The 17,762-nt window shown below is 41.3% G+C and overlaps 2 protein-coding genes across 2 annotated transcripts; one reads left to right on the forward strand and one right to left on the reverse strand.

Moving 5' to 3' along the window:
* Positions 1-1,188: 1,188 nt before the first annotated feature.
* On the reverse strand, positions 1,189-4,125 carry cbln2b (cerebellin 2b precursor). The gene is made up of 4 exons (XM_030099842.1): positions 3,802-4,125; positions 2,871-3,417; positions 2,147-2,266; positions 1,189-2,018 (listed from the first exon to the last, which is right to left on the reverse strand). The coding sequence occupies exons 2-4, from the start codon at positions 3,156-3,158 to the stop codon at positions 1,821-1,823; spliced, it is 606 nt and encodes a 201-aa protein (XP_029955702.1). The 5' UTR covers positions 3,159-3,417; positions 3,802-4,125; the 3' UTR covers positions 1,189-1,820.
* A 4,558-nt stretch (positions 4,126-8,683) lies between these two features.
* Positions 8,684-15,456, forward strand: fbxo15 (F-box protein 15). Its single transcript, XM_030100075.1, has 9 exons — positions 8,684-8,778; positions 10,219-10,323; positions 10,752-10,976; positions 12,382-12,585; positions 12,684-12,813; positions 12,945-13,027; positions 13,901-14,046; positions 14,982-15,106; positions 15,190-15,456. Exons 1-9 carry the CDS (start codon positions 8,684-8,686, stop codon positions 15,454-15,456), a joined length of 1,380 nt encoding a protein of 459 aa, XP_029955935.1.
* Positions 15,457-17,762: the final 2,306 nt, after the last annotated feature.

The raw sequence follows: 17,762 nt of genomic DNA on the forward strand, positions 1-17,762 counted from the left end.
TTTTGCCAGGAACAGCATCCTTACACCAAATTAAAAGTTGCAGCTCACATGATCACATGAAACGCACACCATCATCATCATCATCATCATCATCATTCATGTAAAGAATACAGCACAGCTCTTGCTGATTTTGATTGGTCACGTTAACCTGAGCAATCTTGACTCAGGTGTAGCTTGAAACTACGTGGACTGCGAGGGGAGGGGGCGTGTGTATGCACGCGCGTGTGCGCAGCGCTAGAGTGTGCATATATGCGAGAGAGAGAGAGAGAGCGAGAGAGAGAGAGAGAGAGAGCGAGAGAGAGAGAGAGGGAGAGATAGAGACGTGGGTGGGCTGAAATATTAAAGACTTTGATTTTCAAGCAAGATACCATCCAATTAGGGGATTTAAAACGGAAACTAAACGCTTGTTGATGTACACCACACCACGGATTATTTAGATTTGTCTCCTAATGAAATATGGATACGTGTATTTGGTGTGAGGTTTGCTTCCCTCTCAGTGAAAGCGTTGAGCCGTGCAGAAAAGCTCTCCGACGCACAGCGGCGCTTTGCTGTAACCTGATCAGGGAGGCTTGCTCCGGTCAGCGCTACATCACTTCGGTTCTGGCAAGAGTTTCTAATCCGCAAAAATGACAAACGGGTTCCAGGATGTTAGGAATTAATAAATAAAGTAGATTCCTTTTTTTTTTCTCTCTACTTAAAAAAAAAAAAAGCATTCCAGTTCTTTCTGATTATCGTGACTGGAAAGAGAGGCTGTTGCGCGCATCAGTGAGAAAGCCATTGCTGCGCTTCAGCACCACGGACAGCGACTGTTCACGTCTGTATCCTCCTGAGGCCTTGGACTTTGACTGAATGCACAAACTTTTTCCTTTTTTTTTAAATCTCCATTCTTACCACTTTCAGTGTAAAGTATTGTGAATGAAAACTGATAAATGCGCTTAGCCTATACAATACAATATCTTTTATTAAGCGGGACATATAGGGATTCTTCTATTATTTCCACAATGTACATTTGGTGAGCAACGTCACTGAACATTAAATCAGTCAAAGCTACGCAGATTCCGAAATGTAGAACACACAATAATGTGAATATGTACTTTATAAATTATATAATTATCTTTTCTTTTAATAAAAGGGCTCTAAGTTGTCTCTGGTGGCTGAAATATGTCGCCTTTTTTTTTCTTTTCTCTCTTTTAATAAACTCGTCGGCGGCCTACATTTGGCTTATTTTCAATATGTTCAGCATCCAAACGCAACACCATTGACAGCACAAAACATAAAGGAAAAAACTTCCATTCGTGCAAAAAATGCCTTGGGCGTGAAAGCACTTCTTCTGTGGTTGTCCTTAATTCCATATACTTCACTTGGACGGAAACCGTATATTCTTTAAGGCTATACAAACATAAAATAGAGCATAACACACTCGGCCTGTCCAGGACATCAGTTCATCCATTTCTTGTCTTCTCCCTTGTCCATTTTTCCAAGGTGCACCCGCTCGTCCGTCGACCAAGTTTGTTTTCCCAGCGAGGAAAAAATCCACGGACCCGCCAAGATCACGCCACTGGCCGATCGATACGTTTAATCATCCATTGCGTTAAAGTTGACTGATGGGTTTGGATATTTGAAACTCCAAGGAAACGTTCATATTTGACTAGATAGTGGACGAGTGTAGGTATACAGATATTCGTCGGCTTCCTTGGCTGACAGTTATTTAAGTTAAAAATAAATGGCATGTTTTTTTGTTTTTCGTTTTTTGTCGTTGTTGTTTTTGTTCTTCAACCTAAAGAAGAGTCTCGTGCGACGTCGGCCCATCGCAGATTAGATTATAGAGGAAAGACTAGAAAGCCCGAGAAGGTGGAGTATTTCCATCCGCCCATGAGGGTTCCCCGTTCCAGCTTCAGATAGACCCGGTCGTCCCGTTCAACCATCAGCAAAACTCCGTTACTGGCAGCCTCTCTTGTAACGTCCTGGTCACCGGCGAAGGCTGATATAACCGGATAATCATTCTGCATCAGGTTCACCTGCACGAAAGAGTAAAATATAAAAAAAATGAAACAGTTTGGAGTAGAGTCATGCTCAAGTTGACGCACGCAATTAACATCCGTTAAAAACTGATTGATTGCAGACCGTTTATTTCCGAAACGCTCACCTGTATGGTTTGTCTGTTGTACACCTTCACCACGTGAAAGCTGAAGCTATAGATCCCCCTTCTTGGAGCCTGGAAAACACTCGCTTTGAGATCGAAATGGTTGCCGATGTTGACTAAAACCTGTGACCAGAAAGGAAGCAGAATCAGACAGTGCTTGATTTTTGCGCCCCTCAACAAATCATCTGTTACTGATGTGACATATCGCTTGTGTCTGATGTACATGTAGTGACTGCAGAGAGGCGTAGCAGAAAGCATTATTCCAGTGTGCCATGCGTTTTAGGATGCGCTTCATTCGCAGTTTGGGATAGTTCCTAATTTATGCGTATAGCAGGCCGCTGTCCAAAGACCTCAGCCGTGAAAACTCCCTGGAACATCAAAGCTGCACAGTGTACATGTAAATACGACACAGGCCTAAGACGCATACGTGGTAAATGAGCCTACATGAAAGATCATTTGCTTTGGTGGCGCGTCTCCAAATCAGCCAATTACGCACAGCAGCAGTTGTGCATTTTTCAAAGGGGAAAAAAAAACAACAGTCTTCTTTTGGTTTGGAAAAAAGACTGTCCGTTATAACAGAGCGTTATCAGTGATAGATAATCACTGAAACATGATATTAAGTTATGAGCTGTGTACATTCACGGCCAGTTGAACAAGCCCACAGTTTATATGTTAGATCACGCCTATTTTATCGGACTGTAAGGGGTAAATTCAGAGCATATCTGACCTGGTCAAAGTAGATGGTCATTGACGTGTTGCTCATCTCTGATGGTTCGTGGTTGGTTCCGCGCACGGCAGAGAAAGCCACTTTTGCCCCAGCGGAGCGGACTGAAATGCCAAGTGAGGAAGTGACCGCTCCATCCGAAGAAGGGTTCGAGTCGCACACCACAAGACACTTTCCTTCGAGCACGATGGGCTCTGTATCGTTCTGGCCGAGGCAGAGAGCCACACCGCATCCCAAGAGGAGGGCCAGTGCCAGGATGGCACAGCGTCCTGGGTAGCGCGCTGGCACCATGGTTGGATCGCTGATCCCGTATACAATGATAAAACCCGGCAGCAGCCCCTTGGAGGTTTGTTGGTTCTCGATCACCTGGTCCAAACTTGGTCCCTTCTCTCTTCCCCTCTCTCTTCCTCTGTGGTGTGATGCTCCCTCACTCTCTGAAACACCCTCTGACACACAGACGCACTCAGACTCTCTCCGGCTGAGACTCCCCTCCCTCCTGTGCGTCTTAGTTGATTTTGGGAGAGTATTCAGATAACTGTCGCAAGAAATCCTGATGATACAAGACAAGAAAAATATGTTTCCTTGTTATGTGAGGCAGTAGAAACATTGTAATCTCATACAGATTTAGTCGTTCAACTTCTCATAAACTGCGCGCGTAAAACGGCTGTCGTGCGTAAAAGAAGATACAGCCGCTATCAGCAAACACTAAAAATAGAAAATCATTCCATTAAAATGGAAGCTTTTCTTACTGTACGCCTTTCATCAAACTATTACTGGTTTTACTTCGTGTTCAGAGACAGAAGTATGCTGCGCAGTACTTTGCACCAAATTAATATGCCCAAAAAGAGTGATCGTTGTCTATCCTTGTCTTAGTCGATAAAAATAATCACTTTTAGGAATGCCTTTGTAGGAATAGAAGCAAAGTACGACCTACCTGTGTTATCCATGCCGCTGGTGTGCTCACTGTCTCTTCCAGACTGTGAACTGAGCGCTCACATCGCTGGTGCAAAAAACGCACGAGTCTCTGCGCTGCCTTTCGAGGGACAACTCACGCCCATTCTTTGTGTGTAGCCACTGCAACAAGACTCCTCAGAAGTATTCCGCAATTAGGGGCACATGCGTGAACTAATGGGTTTGTTTACATATCAATCAGTCCAATGCTCTGAGCTCAGGGGCCCCAGAGGAAAGCAAAGATCACTTGCTCTGAGTGACTGTCATTTATATGCAGTGGGTTTTCTCATGTCTCGCGCTGATTAATGTAAAAATGAAGGGGGCTGTAACGAATAACCTTGCTGTTGTATGGTACATTCAGCATGCATGCATATGTAACTAATTTCCGACTTAAACGAGCAATTTGGTGAGTCCAAAACAGATACTTGTGCGCCATCCAGTGGCGGATATCGATTGTGCAGAACGAGTTCAAGCTTGTCATCAAAAGGAAGAAAAATCAAATCATGAACATTTTTCAGATAATAAACCTGTGTTTCATTAATGGGTGCGCACTGATACGTCTTAAAATCATTTCACATTCATGTCACAAATCAAAGAAGAACATCAGAACTTTATTGGAAGCAGGTGGCACTTAATAAAATGGCTCACTAAAGTAAGAGTGACCTGCACCTCTCCTTCCCACACTTATCCCTTTCTTTCAAATCCCGACATGTCGGCATCACATGAAGAGCGGTGTAGAGGGTCCCTATCAGTGCTTCACATCTCTGAATGGTTTGAGAGTGGGTGTCACAAGAGGTGGACCCTCACATAAGCCCTTTAATGAGCTGTCATTTTCCTACCTTAAAATATGCCGTTGGGTTACGATATTCATGTCATTCACTTGGGCATAGGGATGTACTCTGGAGATTATCCTCAGCTCTATCCACTCAAGTAAATTGTGAGAGAAAATGTCTATTCCTTTCTACTCATTCACAGTGGGATTTGGGATTGACTTGTGAGCGATACCTTACATAACTGGACAAAACAAATCTGAAGCGTCACAGTGATTCAAATTCTAAAAATCTGACTGGAAAATAGAATCTGTGACTTGGAAAATATCTGCCTGATTCTTCCATATGTGAAAACTCAACCACTCAGAAGGAAAGCCATTATTTTAGACTTTATCATAGTTAATCCTGGCCTTCGTTCTCAGTCCCATTTGACACACATTGCACTGTCAGAGCTGACTGACAAACCAAGCGGAAGAGTGACATCAGGTATCCGAGAGCCACAACTGTCCTCCGGCTCTCAGAAGGACACATAGCTACTGAAGAAAAAAAAAAATCAAATGTCAAGTACGAGGGACATGCAAGGAAAAGGGATGTGGCCTACACGGCATTACCATACCACGGGCTGCTGTTGCCCTGAAAGGGACTTCACTTCCATCAGCCAAGCTGATCAGCTGGACTGACAACAGCGTTATGATTATTTTCCCTGACAGTCAGCAGAGCCTACTGGCTTCCAGAAATGGGGAGGTCGATTATGGTATGGTCTTAAAGCAGGCCATCTGCTTTTGCAAAGCCAAGGACTTTTCCTCAGTCTGTGCAATTTTTTTTTTTTTTTTTTGTAGATTTTCTATCTAAATTATGCATATGCATAAGTCCTCTCGTGATTTGGTTTTGATTTTGATCCAGTGAAGATTCCTTTCTGTGACACAATTTCAATGCACCTGCAGACACGTGGCAGCTCTGCGTCTAATATTGTGCGTGTAATGAATGTGATCAAATGACATCCACTGTGGTCACATCATCATATGTTTCATCAGGGCTAAAATATCCGGTTTGAAATAATTTATTTTTCTGTCCATCTGTCTGCCCATCCATCTGTGTGCAGCTTGAAATGAGTATGTCTTCCTATTAGAAATGGGGTCATACTCTCAAAGTGCTTCAATTGTGGAATTTGTTTCATGAGATGTGCTTAGGAGGGAGGGAGAGAGAGAGAGAGAGAGAGAGAGAGAGAGAGAGAGAGAGAGAGAGAGAGAGAGAGAGAGAGAGAGAGAGAGAGATATGACCTCTATCTTCGCATGTGTGGAGAGGAAAATAGCAACAATCTAGTCTGTTTCTAGAGGATAACTAGCACTATGAGGAGTTTTATAGGTAACTCAGAGAAAGCTTACATCAGCTTGTACTGTGCCTGCTGAAAAATACAGTAAGGGATATTCTGTGTTTGTGTGTGAGACAGTGGATGTGTGTGACAAAAGCACTTTCCTACAACGTAAACCAAAAATTTTATATTCAGAGCAGGGTAAATGCTATATTTGAACTTTTTGATGGGCACATGATTTGAGAGCAGCCTGAAATATTTAAAGTCCTTATTCTTCATCTTGATAAAAAGAACTTTTGGCCCAAGGAGAGAACAGGTACATCAAAATATTCATACATTTCATAATGTCAACTAAAAAGAAGTTTCTTATTGAAACTTTAAATGTATTCCTATGTAGCCAACAAAAGCATGATGACTTCTGACACCTCCCGGTATACTGCTTTGACTTTGGATTTTTTTATTTTTTATTTTTTAACCTTTGTTTATACAGGTTATCCCATTGAGACCCAGGGTCTCATTTGCAAGAGGGACCTGTGCAGAACAGAACGCAACAGACCATCATGACATGTCACCCACGATAAGCACTGTGGACATCTTCGTGAATTTGTGTTTGAGTCTCTCCACTCTATGTCCAGACTCTCACACATTTATTTGAATGTAGAACAAAATGGAATATTGTCCCAGCATGAAGGCTTTGGACTATGCTGTTCTGTTTAGTTTATGGTCTTGACCACCTCCAAATTGCTATCATCATCCATTAAAAGATACACCTCATTCTTTTTTGCTGTGAGTTGGCTGAGTTTAGCTCTCCTTAAACCTATTTTCCTTTGTAATGTGTTCTCCATACCTCTGACTGTTAGCTTCACCTCCCGTTTTCCCATTGTGGTCGAATATTTATCCTCCTCCATGATGCTCTGATGTTGATTCGCCTTTCCACTTGTTAGCTGGTGTTCATGCTGCAGTGTGCATCCTCATAATATTGATGTCAAAGGGTCTGGTTCATCTTTCTGCTTGATCCATATCTACTGGCAACTTCTTTCAGCTGCTTCAGAGACTGATTTAATTGTCTGTCGTAGCGCCTGTCCATAGGTTCCATGTTCTTTCGGCAGCATGATGATAGAAAAAGCCACAAATCCTCTTCATCCCACTTTAACCGGATAAACTTTCACATTCCACTCACTTTGTTGAGCGTCGGCTGCCAGTTCTGGGGTAGTGCACTTTTTTGTTATCATGGGACTGTAAGCTCTATAATGTAAACAGACTCCACTGGAGGGGACCAGAATCCCACGTCTGGCCTAAGGGTGGTGGCTGCAACCTCAGGTGGAGAGATCAGTTGCTGGCTGGTATCGACCAGCATCTTCCAATCTTGGGCCATGGCAAGCTGTCCAGCCTCTTTGGTATGGGGATGGTTGGGTTGGGTTTCTGTCCCTCTTGGATAAACGATAGTGTTGTGATGGGATTGGTTGCCCTCAGGGCCAAGGAGTTAGTGATAATCCTCTTACTCTCAAACTGGTCTAACTCAACATTCTACCCAGCCCATCCAGCAATAACCACCAGTGGCTCACCCTCCATGTGGATAACTATCAGTATGGTCTGATGACTGAAAAAGATATGTGATTTGGACCGAATCACCTTAGTTTTCATGTAAGTTAATTTGATTTAATTAAGTTATTCTTCTTTTGTGAAGTAGCTGACAAATATCTGACATCAATTAAAATAAGTTACTTTTTTAAATTAATTTGTTAGGGTTATGGTTCATTTATATGTACCTAACTTTGACTTCAGTGAATTCATGTGAAACATTGCCAGTTAAAAACATTTAAAGAGGTAACTACAAAGAAGAAACATAAAAAAACTTGATCAAAAAACAAGGGTGAATGTTATATCTATGGGAGAAACTAGTTGAGACATTTTTTTCACATTGAACAAGAGAAGACTGGCAAAGAAGCAATTTCAGAGAGGCAACACCTACCATAGAAATAGTCTTATATAATGGAAATGTATAAAGTAATCATCTCAAAGAACATGAATGGCTTTTGAAGGGCTACTTTTTTCTTTTATATGAAAATCGGCATTCAGGGTCTGTCATATGCTGGAATAAGTCCCTTTATAAAAGTGTGTCTGCAGCTATTCTTTTGTACTTTAGTAGAATAATATGTTTGCTTTAGTAATCCTAAGATGTTCTTTAATAAGGAGATCTCTATTCAGACCACTCAGCTTTCTTTAGGAGAAATATAAACTCAGGAGTGTTTTACTTCAGGGAAATACTGTATTACGTGTACTAAGTTGGAACGTCTGGAAAGAAATGAATATTGGCTGACATTAAATTGCAGACCAGTTTGACTTCACTGAACTTTTCATATAGTATTTTATTTGCATATGTTTTTGTCACGAACAGGTCACGCTCATTATTCAATGCATCTTCCACCATTTTAACGTGGAATAACAAGAAGAAACGCTGTGTATGTGACCTTTATAATAATATTTACACCCTGAGAGTTGTCTTGATGACTTCCAGACGGACCGGTGATTCAGATTAAGTGGTTTTCCTGCTAACTGGTGACCGACTTCCTGTAGAGTCCCTGGTTGCTACTGGTAACAACGAAGGACGCTTCAGGAAGTCGGTCACCAGTTAGCTGGAAAACCACTTGATCCGAAACACCGGTGAACCATGGCAACATCCCTGTAGCGTCCCTGGTTGCTACTGGTAAAAACAAGGGCCGCAACAGGAAGTCGGCCACCAGTTAGCAGGAAAACCACTTCATCCGAAACACCGATGAACCATGGCAACAGCGTCGAAAACGGTGTTTTCCAAAGGAGGGTCGTCCAAAAGAGCCAACAAGTCATCTCCAGCATCAACGAAGAACTTTATAGAAAGGTAATTTCTCAGTAACAGTTCATAATTATCTATATTTTTCTCACATATAACGCTATGGTGTTCAGTCCGGCCGACTGTTCAAGGAAACCGTTAAAACCAGTGCGGTTGGAACACTGCATCCACAAAGTTAGCGACCCCTTTAGTTTTGAAGTGAGGCTGTAAACACCAGTATGTCAGGGGAACAGCTCACTCACATGAAAATCTGCTTCACATGTCTGTCTCTATATTTCTTTATTCGGTGGTTTTGCTCTGAACATGATTTTTGTTTCCATTGTACTTGAAATAAATGCCGTTCTAAAAAATGTGCCTTTCATCAAAATAATTAAATCGTCCCTTATTCTGCCTTTATCATAGTAGATCATCATAAATGAATGGGAATTTATCATGCAGCAAAAACCAGATTCCACCTGCTGCAGCTGTCTGGCACCCTCAGTGCAAACCCTCCCCACACTTTAAGACCAATGATTAATTCATCTGCATTTCATTCATCTTGCATTTTCATGCGTACAAGTCTGTATCTTGTCAGGGTCGCAGCGCTCTTGAACCAATCCCAGCATACTGTGGGAGAAGGCACGTTACACCCTGGACAGGTTGTCAGTACATCATAGGACAACGAGAGATAGGCAACCACACACACTCACATTCACACAAAATGAACCTCACATGTGTGTTTTGAACTGTGGGAGGAAACTGGAATACCCAGATAAAACCCTAACTACTCATAGGGAGAACATGCAAACCGGCCTGTTATCTGGATCCACAATATTCTCATTGTGAGGTGAGAGCATTAACCAGTGTTTCCAGACTTGATGTTTTCATTACAAGTTTCACACTGGCAGTAAAATGAAGCTACTGTATCATTAACATCAGTACAAATACCAGAAGGTATCTTAGAAAACAGCATGTGTGTGTGTTCACAGTTGTTCGAGTCTGCATGAGATTAACTCAGTCTGAGGTGAAATATGTATCGTTAACCTTGTTGAAACACCTACACCTATGATTTATTCATTTGCCTTTTGAGATGTCAGCGATAGACCAGGCAGGTTGTTGGAAGCTGAATATATTACTTGCTCAAGTAGATTAATTGGGCAGCAATGGCATCATCAGGCTGGACAGCAGCAAGCAGACCTGAATTTGCAATATGTCTCATTAACAGATATAAACAACATCTTCAGCCCACAAAAATGTTTTTTTTTTTAAATAATAATTTCTCATTGCGATTTAGGTTTATGTTTCAACTAGAACTTCCTTGTAATTAACTAGTATTTTGTTTTGTTCCGTTAAAAAAAAAAACACTTAAGATTTATTTCTTGTTAGAACTCTATAATAAGGTTGCCAAGTTGCTTGCTGAAAACCTGTCTCATGAACTAAGAACTGAACAACACAAAGCCTGAAAACACCTGTGTCACCCCCTTGTATGCCTGTTTATTCTTTCTATAGGCTTCCACATGAGATAATGATTAAGATTCTGTCATACCTGGATGTGTCGGCACTTTACAGCATGAGCCACATCAATAAGCTCTTCTATCAGCTTGCCAACGATAAGTAAGTAACAGCCACAGTTTGTCAGATGCAACAGATGCAGTATGATAAAGAAGCAAGTTTGTTTAATCTCATCCATCAATGAGTACAGTGTGCTTTTGTAAGATGGGGTGTTTTAGATGTCTTCATTCATTTACTAAAAATAAGTAGTGTTTTCTGGCTAAGAAAACAGGATAATTCTCCAGTCTGAAACTGTTTTGAATTTCAGAATCAGCGTTCTGATATGCTGACAAATCAAGTTGTATTTAAAGTTTTCGTTCTTCAGATAGCAGTCACATTCAAACTTTTCCAAGGATAAATATAAATTGACTTACTTGTATTGCGAATGCCGAACAGACCTCTGGAATGTCATTCTATCACTTATTAACAACAGCGTTTCATTGTTAGTACTTTCCAACACATTTATTGTTCTCTAATGCCCATCGTTGCAGCGCCCTGTGGAAGAAGATATACGAGGCAGAGTTTGGACGGAACAGAAATGGAAGAAACATGCCTGAGCTGCCGGTGAAGATGGAGGTGAAGCATCAAGACGTGGCCTGTTGGAGGAGCCTGTACTTCAAAACGATAGCTAGCCTGGACATACAGAAGTGGAAAAAAGTTCCTCAGCCCGTCACCAGCTACACTGGGCTGCCCATCCACACCGAGCAAGGACTAAGGTGCGGTAGATGAATGTAGATGGAGAAGTAAGCCACGTTTGTTCTAAATGTTTATGTTACTTGGTTGAACAGGTGCTTGGGTAGCAAGTGAACAACAGGTCCAAATGTCTGCCGACTTTTCTAAAATTCAAACCTCTAAGGTCCTGAAGAGAAATAAAAAAAAAAGGCATATTAGTACTCTGTTAAGCATTGCATCAATTAGTTTTATCTTCTTTTTCATCTGAAAAGAGAAGTGTTACTCATATTTTCTATTAAAAAAAAAAAACGGTCTTGATCTGTCTTTGCCATCTGTTTGAGGCAGCTTTAGGAGGTACTGCCGCTTTGTTAGCGAACACTAAAACTTTTGAAATCTCCCCCTTCGCTGTTTAGAAAGTTCAAGCGAAGAGAAGGGGGGACCGTTCGAAGCTGCAGGGGAATGAAAAACAAAGTATGGTTTGTTTTTCATATTGCACTTAATGACACTTTCTTATTAAAGGTGAGGAAGGAGGTCTTTGTCTGAACGTGATGTCTGCTCAGGGGGATGCCAGCACACAGGGGAGAGCTCCCTCACCACCTCCACCGTGGTTTCTGCTGTGTTTTTATAACCTCTGATTAGAGGCTGTGCAGCACTCAATTTTGAGTTCTGTGGCAGTCGCTGTGGTACAGAGGGGAAGTAGAAATAATTGTGTTCTTTACAGAGGCTGTCTGAATTGTTGAAATAAATTACTTAGCCCCCCAACCCCTCATCCACAACACACACACACACACACACATACATGCACACATTCCTGTTTCCTCCTTCCTCTCACAAACTCAGACAATTCCCCACGGGGGTTTGTCTGTTAGAGACACTGAGGAGCATGCGATTTACCTTGGTAATAATCATTTCACAAGACATCACACATACAGACAGTGCTGCGCGAAAATCCCCTGGGTCATCCCGGGCCTCTTGGGCTGCTCCAGTTTTTGGCTTTGTTCCCCCACTTAATTGATATTGGATGGTTCCTCAGCAAGACACCGGCTGCATCACAGTAGGGGCAGCCCTGAATCACAGTTTAGACTGAATTGGATCAAGAGATTCATTACAGCAGCTGGTTTCCATTTCATCCGCTGCATATCATTTCATTTGTGGGGCTGGTTTAAAAGGAGCCATATACTACTTCCTGCTGCTGACAAATGTAACAGCCATTACAGTCATTATTTTCCTAATTCAACTGAATTCAAGCAAATTTCCTAAAATATTAACATAATAAAATCGTAAGATTTTTATTATGGAGTACCGTTTATATCTTTATGAGGCTTTTCATAAACATAAAGTGTCCTGATTTACTTTGTGAAGGAGACCTCTTGTTAATTCCTACATGTGGAAAAAACACCTCAAAAATCATGTAAGTCAAATTCTGCGTCTTGTCTTTTCTGTCTCTAGAAACCTGCATGTCACCTGGGAGCTGACGGTCACCGATCGGGCAGGCCGTCAGAACACTCTGGAGCTCAGCTGGTCCAAGTTTCTCCGGACTGCAGTGATACTGTGCTGGAGCGCAGGAGGCTCCTTGCCCAACTACCAGGAGTTTTCGACCCTTCAACTCCACGGCGTCAGGAGGATAGCCCTCAACTGCCCCAGCCTAAAGACGTAGAGACAGCCCTCATCCATCTTCACCTTTTCCGTTGTCTCAGTCTCCTCTTTTGTCAGGGAAACCAAATGTTTTCTTTCTTTCTTTGCTCTATCAGACCCGGCCGGAGGTCCCTCATGGCAGAGTTAGACATGCAGACACTTACTAAAGGGGCACAGGTCATTGGCCAGGACAGTCTGGTGGAGCTGAGGCTGCTGCAGCCGGGCATCGCCATCGCTGTTTGGAAAGTAATTACCTCACAGGCAGTCAGGGGATGTAATTATTGTTTACTCATAGCAGCTGAATGACTTTGATGGATACTCTTTTAATGTCAAAATGTGGAGAAGGAATTACAGGGAAAGCATTACTCTTGTTGCAGGGTGAGACCTCCGTCGCCTTCATCATGTTCACCCTCCACTTAAACAAGTTGGTGGAAAGAAGCACTGAGGGATCCCATGATTGGTAAGCAGCAGTAGAACAGGTGCGTCTTACTCGCATGTGGCACAGGTTTTCTCTGAGTCCCCGTCAGATGTTCATGGCTGGAACTGAAAGAACGTGATAACTGACAGGATCCATTTGTTGCTCCTGCTTTGACCCGTCTGTGATTCACTACGTGTTGAGATTTGATGCCTCAGCATAACTGCCTCTTGCTCGATGGGTGAAGAATGTGACCAGGCTGAGGTCAGAAACCCTCTGTTTTTCTTGTAAGTTATTTTCTATCCATAACACATTTAAAGATTCCAAAGGGTAATACAGTGGTTTACACTTGAAAGTATCCCATGTTTGAATCCAGGTTCAGGGCCTTCTTCTGCTTTCCTGTGTGTACGTTTGTTCGTTTTTAGGTTACACCAGTTTTGTCTGACAGTCAAAAAACATGCATTTGGGGTAATTGGAACTATTTGTCTCCCTGTGTTTTCTCTGTGATGGACTGGCGAGTGGTCCAGAGTGTCCCGTTTTCCCCACAGCCATCTGGGATCAGCTCCAGTTGGATGAAGTGGTGTAGAGGATTGATGGATGAAGAATCAAAATTCGTGTTGTTTTTTTAATAGTTTGTCACGGATCATGAATGGGAAAAAACTAAACTAAACTGAAGCAGTGCCATGCCAACATAGTAGGTGTTAATCTGCAGTCCTGCTGGGACACTTGGTCTCTGGTTTGGTGTGGATATAGCTCCCTCTTCTGGCTGCCTTTGACAACACAGTCCAGTTACTGTACCATGAGTTTGGATTGCAGCTCACAAAACTAATAAACCTAATGAAATGTTTTTCTCCTAATGCTCTATTTGCAAACTGTAGTCCAAGTTCATTTTTCACTTTTCTGCTTTTTCTTTTCCAGTCCCTATGTGGAGCCAACAGACAAAGCTCCTTTTGATGATATAGATCCCGAATACGGTCTCCATGGTTACCAGCTCCACATTATTCTCCACAACACTAAATGCGAGCTCATGTCCGGGAGCAGTCCGCGGCTCTTCTGCCACAGAAGTAATTTATTTATCATCATATTTACACAGTCACAATGTGAATGAAGGTGACGAAATAGGAAGTATTTCCAGAATTGTATATGGGGTCCTTATTAAAAAAAAAAAAAAAACTGAAAACATTTTCCAACAGTGTCTACCAGTATCCAGATGTCTGCTAAGGTACAGATAGTTTAGTTTCTGAAGCTTGTGTTGTTCTGAATCCAACACAGAAAGAGATATAAAGAAAAAGTATCTCCTGACGTCTGCCCTCTGCCATGCATCTTGCTTATTTGCACATAGGCACAAAAAACATTTCATTGTAACTTGCCACACGTCTGTGATCACGTATACGTTTGAAAAGTTAATACACCAATACACTTGCAGTTTCCAATCATTTTTTATGAATTGTGTACATTTGTGTACATTGCAAACATTTTTATTTTACCATATTCTTGATAATTATACATTTCATTAATATTGTTCATACATTTCTTTTTCTGCAGCGTGTTCTAATCTTAAGAGATTTGCACCTTTGCATTTTTTCAATGTCTCCCTGTTCCAGTGTCCCTGATTCAGATTAATACATTGTTAGCAGGCCTCTGCAGAGCTTAATGATGAGCCATTCATTTGAATCATGTGTGCTGAGAGAGAGAACCATCTGAAACAGCCAGCGCAGGCGCTCCCCAAAGACCAGCCTTTGGAAACAATGCTTTACTGCACCCTTAATATCATCTTAATATAGTCAGAAGAATATGCTTCTCTGCATTTTACTGCACATAATGGAATAAATACATCTTTTGAGTTAGCAAAAATTTACATACATATGTACAATAAATATGGCATTAGGCATTTAATATTTTAAAATGTTGTTCTGAAAGTAGCTTATACGTAATGTATAAGCCGGCAGTGAAAAGTTGTTAATTGTACTCTAAGGGGTTACTTTATTGTCTTTTACAGGTGAGATCTCTGACGGATGGATCCAGTTTACCGCTATCAGTAGGACTAACTTGTCCCAGCACACACGTCTGTCAGGCAACATCTTCCTGCCGTGGCGATGTGAGGCCCTGCAGGGCGCCCTACAGGTATTTTCTGTCTGCACAGAAGAAAAAAACAAAAACAAACATATAATAACATCATTATGGATTAATATTTGCTTTGTGGACAGAGTTGCTGCATAATGAGTGTGACTCTGTTGGATGAATTCAGAAGAACCTTCAAGTGCATCTGCTCTCCAGTGCTGATGGAGCCACAGGAAACCCATGTGTCCTATGACTATGATGGTGAGCACTACCAGATTCACTATCAAGACTCCGACACTCAGGTGAAAATTCAGCTTGTGTGGACGAAGGAACAGCAGCAGTTTACCCTCATCAGTTTAATCGTCGCTGTGAGTGTTTGCAGGGTCAATGAGCATTTCCATCGAGCCTACTGATCTGAATACACATCTGCTGTGCATATCAGACAAGTTCACAGTAATAACGTGTCATAAAATGTATTGAAAGGTGAATGTATTTCAAGTAATGTCAGTTTTTGCAACCTTCATCTGTGGCATGTTAAACTTTGTAAACCCATAGTAAGCTATTTTTCAATAAATTTATGACTCCACAAATTGTACGAATGTTTTTTCTAGTTTTAGTAATTGGATTTTCTTGTTGATTTGAAGGTATCTCTGAGATGTGTGAGAGAATTAAGAGTGAGAAAAATTCATGACACAGTAGCTGTACAATCAATAGCAAATGTTGAAACTTAAAAAGAAAAAAAGATTTGAAATCTAAGAGTGTAGTTTAAGAGGAGGTGGTGCACAATAGTTAAAACATTGATGTTTGAATATGAAGAAATGGTTTCTGGATGGTGTATTCCTAGAATGCTAATGAGTGAATTGATTTCAGGGACTTTACAAGCTCCAGCAATGACGGTGAATCATAAATGTAATTGAAAATTAATAATACTGGTCTTTCTATAATCCCTTCAGTGTCCCTCATGCTGTTTGCTCACAGCTAACACAGAAAAAAGCAGCATTCTTTTCTTTTATTTAGTTTAACATACCCAAATATGCTTCCTCACAAAATATGGATCTTGATAAACTATATTTGCATGTGTGTGTTTAGGCTACATACAGGTAAGAAGATAAATTTATAAGTGGTTCATAAGTATTTTGTTGATGTACGACTCACATATATACATTATTAGTTATTATAGTTAAAAGCCTTATTAAAAACATGAACGTTCTCTGCAGCCCTCGGGTTCTCCAGCACGCTGATCCTTAAATGTGGTTCATAAAGCTGGAAAGCAGCCTCACTGCAGGTTCTTTTATTAATGGGGTGAATGATTAAAAGACCGGTGCTAGAGGACACAAGGGTTCACATGATGAAATTAAATCTGTAAGATAAGAAGGTGCAAACCAACTGAGACTTTTAAAAGCCATTAAAAGAACCTTGAAATCGATCCTTAAAGGCATGGGGAGCCAATGCAATGCCTTTAAAATCAATGTGATCCAGCTTTCTGGTTCTCATCAACACACGAGCAACAGAGTTCTGGAGTTCACTGTGTCCAGTAGTGGTTGGTTTCATCTATTCTACCATTCACTTGTAAATATGTATGTTTGATTGCATTGTGGGAAAAGCTGAGTACAGGTTATGAATAAAAGCGCATCTGTGACGTGTGCTATGATTTTCAACACATTGAGACTTTGTAATAGCAGCTTTTAAATCTTCTTTCATCAGTTAGTTTTCCTCATTTAGCAGAAAGTATGCAGACGTGAAATTAATTTGTCATGAACAATTCTTTTTGAAGTCGTCTTTCATGCATTTCCCAGATTTTTCAGTTTCTTTGTTGTTCATGTGATTATTCAGGTGAGCATTAGGAGTAATGCACCTCCATTTAATCAGGGGTTTCCGACTCTTCTCTGAAGAAAAATAAGACATACTGGTGTGTTTCAGATTGAAGTTTTGTTCTTTTTGAATGTTTTCACACCGATCAGGTTTATGTTGCTCTTCCTGAGGTATTTATACTGCAGGCCTTTCGTTTTCTCAATATCAATGTCAGACATTAAGGAATCACTTTTAAATGAAAATTGAAGTCCAAGCCCACACCCTGGCCAAATCTGGCCGCAGTGAGAGAATCAGCGCCCCAGCCGTTGTTGGAAACAGTCGCCATGCTGCTGACGGGCCAGCGAAGCTGATGGCAATGCAATAAGGCTGGCTGGATAACAGGCTTTCAGAGGCTTCCTTAGAGAGGGTCATCATCACCTTGAAAAGATGCTTCTTTTTATTTTCACATGCATCAGCAACATCTCTGCCTGTAGATCTTAAATTATTTGGGGACTGATTAATTATTTTCACAAGGCTTCACGACTAAAATGTCACAAAAGAACTTATTTTGCACAACTAAAATAACTAATCATTTTACCATATAAACACCCACTGGCTTACTGACTTGAAGGAGCAGTGCACTGACAAATGGCATTGCCTTTTACATGCACTGAATGACATGCATCATGAAAAGCGTTAAGGTTGCATGTTCCCATCACACTGACCTTCAAGCTACTGTTTGCCTCCACACCATCTGTTGCAAACTGCCTATCCTTCATTCTCATTTTATTAGAAAGCCCAGCAGTCGAGAGTATTGTGAGCTGCTAATAGACTGCCAGGCACATAAAGCAAGTTATTCAAACAGTGAGAGTGATGGCTGTCGGGGAAGAATACGCAGTCTTTACAAAAAGCACAGGATGTTCGTGTT

Source organism: Salarias fasciatus, chromosome 9 (genome assembly GCF_902148845.1).
Source record: "Salarias fasciatus chromosome 9, fSalaFa1.1, whole genome shotgun sequence".
In the NCBI taxonomy this organism is placed as follows: Eukaryota; Metazoa; Chordata; class Actinopteri; order Blenniiformes; family Blenniidae; genus Salarias; species Salarias fasciatus.